The sequence below is a fragment of the Acyrthosiphon pisum genome, chromosome A1 (genome assembly GCF_005508785.2).
Source record: "Acyrthosiphon pisum isolate AL4f chromosome A1, pea_aphid_22Mar2018_4r6ur, whole genome shotgun sequence".
Classification (NCBI taxonomy): Eukaryota; Metazoa; Arthropoda; class Insecta; order Hemiptera; family Aphididae; genus Acyrthosiphon; species Acyrthosiphon pisum.
This window is the reverse complement of record NC_042494.1, coordinates 78,143,357-78,149,022: the sequence shown is the minus strand read 5'-3', so window position 1 is coordinate 78,149,022 and position 5,666 is coordinate 78,143,357. Positions and strand designations below refer to the sequence as shown.

At 31.5% G+C, this 5,666-nt stretch overlaps 1 protein-coding gene across 1 annotated transcript in view; it reads right to left on the bottom strand.

Annotated features, from left to right (window-relative positions):
• LOC100160754 (hydroxylysine kinase) overlaps nucleotides 1-5,168 on the bottom strand; it is a 10,856-nt gene extending 5,688 nt beyond the window's left edge. Inside the window, exons 1-2 of the mRNA XM_001949007.5 lie at nucleotides 5,015-5,168; nucleotides 4,757-4,941 (exon numbers count right to left, since the gene is read on the bottom strand). Of these exons, the coding sequence (XP_001949042.1) occupies nucleotides 4,757-4,894 (138 nt within the window). The 5' untranslated portion in view covers nucleotides 4,895-4,941; nucleotides 5,015-5,168. The remainder of the gene's footprint in view (nucleotides 1-4,756; nucleotides 4,942-5,014) is intronic.
• Nucleotides 5,169-5,666: the final 498 nt, after the last annotated feature.

The window sequence follows — 5,666 nt, the reverse complement described above, 5'->3', positions numbered from 1 at the left end:
TCTTTTTGAGCTGTTTACGGACATTGTAAGTTTTCAATTTTTTTTAGTTTTTTTTTTCTATAAATATCAATAAAGTTTTATCTGTTGGGCCAAAAAGTGTATAAATTTAATACAAAGCTCCTGATATATTGTTACAATATCAGTTGAAAAATATTAAAAATACATAGGCACAATTTTTTTTTATAAGCATTTAAAGATCAAATTTTGACAAAATTTATCAAATTTTAATTTGAAAAATTATTTTGTAGTTAAAAATTTATAAAATGTTCAACTTTTATATTTAAGGATTGAAAATTTAAAACAAGATTTCACGTAAGTAATTAATTCTGTTACCAAAAAATCTAAAAAATACATTTACGCAGTCTATTTTTATAGTCATTTTAAGTACAAATTTGGACGAAATTACATATTAAAAACCTAGGATAACTATTTTAGTTATTTTGTTGTGATTGTATAATATTATTCGTGAGTACTTGAAACTTCTAAAGTATACTATTATATATCTATGATAGTACCACGGTTTTTTGTTGATGTATAACGCGTTATAAGTACCTAATAAATATTATGATATGATTAATTTGGAATTTATTATAGGTACCTAATATAATATTATGTCTTATACCTAGACTAACATACCGTCTCCGCTCAGAATCGTTTTTCTTATACAATGATATTATATCATTGAATTCAAATTTAATACCATCCATTATACAGTGACCCACTTGTAACCTACTGTACAGCAGAGCGAAATCCACTTACCCACCTTTTTTTCATTACATTTTTAACTATTACTTATATTGTAATTTTAATTTTTATATTTTATCAATGTGTTTATAGTAATATTTTAAAAACGATGATTTTGATTTTTTGATAGAAAATGAGGTATACCAATTTTTTTAAAGGCTATATAGCATATATAGGTACTATACGATTTTTGTGATTTTTTAAACTATTGATAATTTTTTTTTATATATTAGCTATACCATATTATTATATACTACCCATTCAATATTTGTGGTTTTTCAAAACTATAATTTATAATTTTTATTTTTATTTTTATGTTTCACCAAATTGTTAATAGTTATATTCTGCCATAGTGCCATTATTTTATCAATAAACTTAAAAACCATGATTGTGATTTTTAGATAAAAATACATTTTTGACGTTTATTTCCATGACGTTTTTTACCCGTGTCGGTTTTTACCATGACGTTTTTTACCTGACGCTTTTTTCAGTATCGTTTTTTTCCGCGATTCGTTTGGGTAGGTAGCATAGGCGCTAATAGCGTTTGAGATTTGGGGAGTCTGAAGAGTGATGAACCCTATTATATTATTGAATAAGCATAAAAAAAATGTAGAAAATATTTCGGGCCGTTAAAATTGATGGTGGAAGCTTGGCCCCCAAATCCCCTTTCCTATTTGAGCGTAATGCGTATGGTAAAAATAGGTACCTATGTAAGATTTTATGAGTCTCTTGGCAACAAAACTGTGGTAAATGTAATCGACATCTAGATTCTAGACTGTAAGAAGAAATGCAAATCAGTAGATACTTAGGTATACGTTTACGTTTTCGTTTATCACAGTGTTCGCATATCACGTTATTCGTTATTCCTTAACCCAGTAGATGTTCCACTATTTTTAAAAATTAAGTTGTTTTACAGGGGCGTAGCGTGCATGTAAGCACTGTAAGCACTGCTTACACTTGAAAAAAGGGAAAAATAAGTTAATATTAATGTTATTATGATAACAAATTACAATTCAAATTAAATCTTTGACTAATTTTTTTTTAAGTTTCTATAATAATAAAAATAATAAATAATATGTTTAGAATATAAGATAACAATTTTAACGAACACAACCATATTTTGGTCATCGTCGTCCACCATTGCGTATGATGGTGGAAAAACTGGAAAATCTATTTTTATTTTATTAACACTTGGCATTGACCCGCTGTGCCGTCGTGTAACATGTTCTGAAACTGCTTACGTGAGCTAATAGACAAAGGTATTAAGTATAATATCCATTATACATATATATTCATATTATTATATACATGTTGTAACTTGTATCATAGATTAAATATACTAGTATATATACTTAGTATATTTAATCTATGCTTGTATTGTGTACAAAATTTGGTCTTCGTGAGGTTATGACCCCTATTATACCACCCCGCATAGATATTAGATACGAGTCAGACGACTCATGTAGGTAGTGGGTCCCACTGACATGGGTGCGTATTAAATCTAATTCAATGATATCAAATCATTATATACGAAAAACGATTCTGAGCGAAAATAGTCCATCAGCCTATAATATGTATATTTTATGATATTATTGTTATTAAAGTAATGTATTTTACTATTAGTTATTCAATAAGTTGAATTAATTGTTACCAAAAACATTGCATTTTATAATGGTATTCTCGGCATAAAATATAATAATATCCTTTAAAAGTTTCAAGTATCCACGAACATGGGCGTAACTAGGATTGAATAATTACAGATTACAAGGACTAGAGTCCTAGAAAACCAAAGTGTAAAAATATATAAGGCCTAAAAGCTTGACAATTTTTTATATAAGGTTCCTCATAAGTCAGACGTTGTTTTAATAGCAGTACATAGGCGCCAATTGATGGGGGCTTGGGGGGCTAAGCTAAGCCCCCCCCAAACATAGAACATACAATTTTAAAATGCTATATTGCAATGGTCTGCTTGCCTTTAATATATTTAGCCCCCCCAAGTCAAAAGTTGAAATTGCGCCTATATAGCAGTAGAAAAATATTAAAGATAGTTAGGTACATATAGGCACACTTTTTTATGACAAAATTCATCAAAATATCGAAAATTTGCAAATTACCAAATACCTATATAACTTTGATAATTGGTTGTACTTTTAAAATAGCCAATAGGTATTATTCGTGGGTATCGGCGTAATTAGGTATGTACTAGTATCTAGTCCTCCTATAAGATTTTACTTTTTAGCCCTTCAAAAAAATTAAAAATAGTCACAATTTTTTTTGTAAGCATTTAAAGTTCAAATGTGAACTATGCTCCGTTCCACGAAAATGCGACCGCCGCGGCGCCGCGTGTATCGAAATGAATGAGCTCCGACGTCGCGAGGCCAAATTTCCCCCACCATGTGGCGTCCGCTCTCTGTATATAGTGACTCAAATAACGCACCACAAATAAACGGACCACGAGTCGCGACTAACCAATAACCATTATAATATAATTGGTATATTAGTATAGGAGTTATTTTTATGAAATATGTATAATTTATTTTGATTATTACTTTTTGATTACTAAAACTACCATAAAACATGTATTTATAATAAACATGATTACACTAGTAACCGCTCTGTATACTATAACAACAAACAACGTCGTTCGACGTTCCGACGGTAGGCAACATTGACATGAATGTGGTAGGGATGCGTGAAAATGAATTAACACGTTTTTGTCGCCGCCCAGTCACACTCTCTCGTGGAACGGAGTGTAGGCATAGACATACAACATGTATGTTTAATCTATGGTAGGTATAGATTCACTTCCCTACCAAAAGACGCTGAAGTAGAAAATCAAAGCACTTTTACTGCCCCGTAGGCCATATGGTTAATCTATTATATTGTGATAGTACTATTACTACTATTTTATAACCTTATAAGTTATAACCTTATAAGTTGTAGAAGTGGCATATCCTCCTATATAAGAATTAAGAATTTCACGAGGGGAGTATATGCCCCATTGTCCCACCCCCATCCCCTCCCCTTTTCCACTACAACAGTATCGACATAAATGCATTTTAAAAACGCGAATACTATACTAATAATAGTAGTATAGTACTATGGTATTCCATATTTCTATAGAATAAGTATAATAGTAACAAAATATTTACAACTGAATAAAGAAAATTAAAAATAGGTAATCACCTCAGGTCACTGAGCTGGTGATAAGGGAAATAAATTGTATTTTATAAATATTAAATGCACAGGCGCCAACCACTAACCAGGAATGCTAACGCGCCGCCGCCCCGCTATGCGTTGGTACAAATGATACGATGTATATTAATATCGCAATAAATAAATAACTAAAAAGTTCAAAGGTATGAAGATCTTCACATTTTACAGATTGATCATCATGAAAACATATAAAAACAAAAATTAAAATTATAGTCTACTCTGCGTCTCTGCCTAGCGCGCGAGAGATCACACCAATAATTCTGCGTATCCCCACTCGACGGCTCTCGGGCCTCAACAGGCTGCCTACGTCAACGGTTCCGTTATGGCAGTGTCGTATAAGGGGGGATTGGGGTTGTGCTGAATAACCGATTTTTGCCTGGACGCGGTGCGTTCTCCCACTAAAGAGACAAGACAGCTGACAAAGTATAGTTTTGTTTAGTCATCACTCATCAGTAATACCATAGAGCAATAATATGGTAATACACCAAAGTATCATATTATATAGTACACGTACCTATACACTAAGGACAATTTTAAAACCTATGATAAGCTCTGCCATCATGCGAAATTACCTTTTTTAGAATGTATGAATAATTGAATGTACCTACCTTTAAAAATCAACCCAATCTGTATAATCTGTAGTAGGTATATTGTATTTACATAGTGCTTGTGAAATATAATAATAATATGTGAATTCAAATTTTAAACAATCTTGGTAATTACATAATTACAAAGGGTATGCAATATGTGTATAGGGTACCTAATAATATAATAATATAATATACATTATACGTACTGTAATGTGATAGTTTTTATCATCGTAACCATCCAATTCTTGGATTTTTCCGTTGATAAAACCGTAATCGTTTTTCAAAATGTCCGCAACCTGATCCTTGTTTATCGTGGGGCATATGTCTACCGTTGTATCTGCCATTTTGTGGTGGAAAGTATATTATATATTATGTGTACCACGTACGACGACTGCAACAAATAATGAAATTGAATCACATTCCTCTCAAAACAAAGTTAAAAAAAATAAGTGTTTTGATCGTACTTTTATAATATCATATAACTGAATGTAACACACAAATAATTAAATTGTAATACACAAATACGAACTAGACGCAGTACATATTATTATGGTGGAGGCATAACATAATATAAACCTATGTGCTACAGCAGTACAGTCAACACATTGTCCAAATCCTGTTGTTGTCAAACCACGCCCTGTTATTTATAAACTCACTCTAGTCCCTACACAATTACAATATCAGGCACCTATTATATTCATTGAATATATCACTAACTCTCAAAGAGTCAAGAGATAATACCACTTATCATTTTAACTTATAACATTTAATCTAAAGTAGGTAGGTACTTAATATAAATGACATCATATATCATAACAATATAACATGTGAACGTGTAAAGACAGTGTTCGGAACGTTCACTAAAAAAATGAACTTGTTCACGTTCACGTTCAGTCCTTAAAAAAGGAACTCGTTCACGTTCACGTTCTTTCAAAAAATGAACGCGTTCATTGGGTCGTTCATTTATTTTTTATAAATTTTTTTCATGAATCATTTACCTGCTGTAAAGGCTCAGTCAAACAGAGGGTGACTTTTTGTCCGGCGATCAAAAAATGAATCCGGACTTTTTGTACCCGGACTTTTCGTCTGCCATGGTTTATGGGTACGCGGACTGCG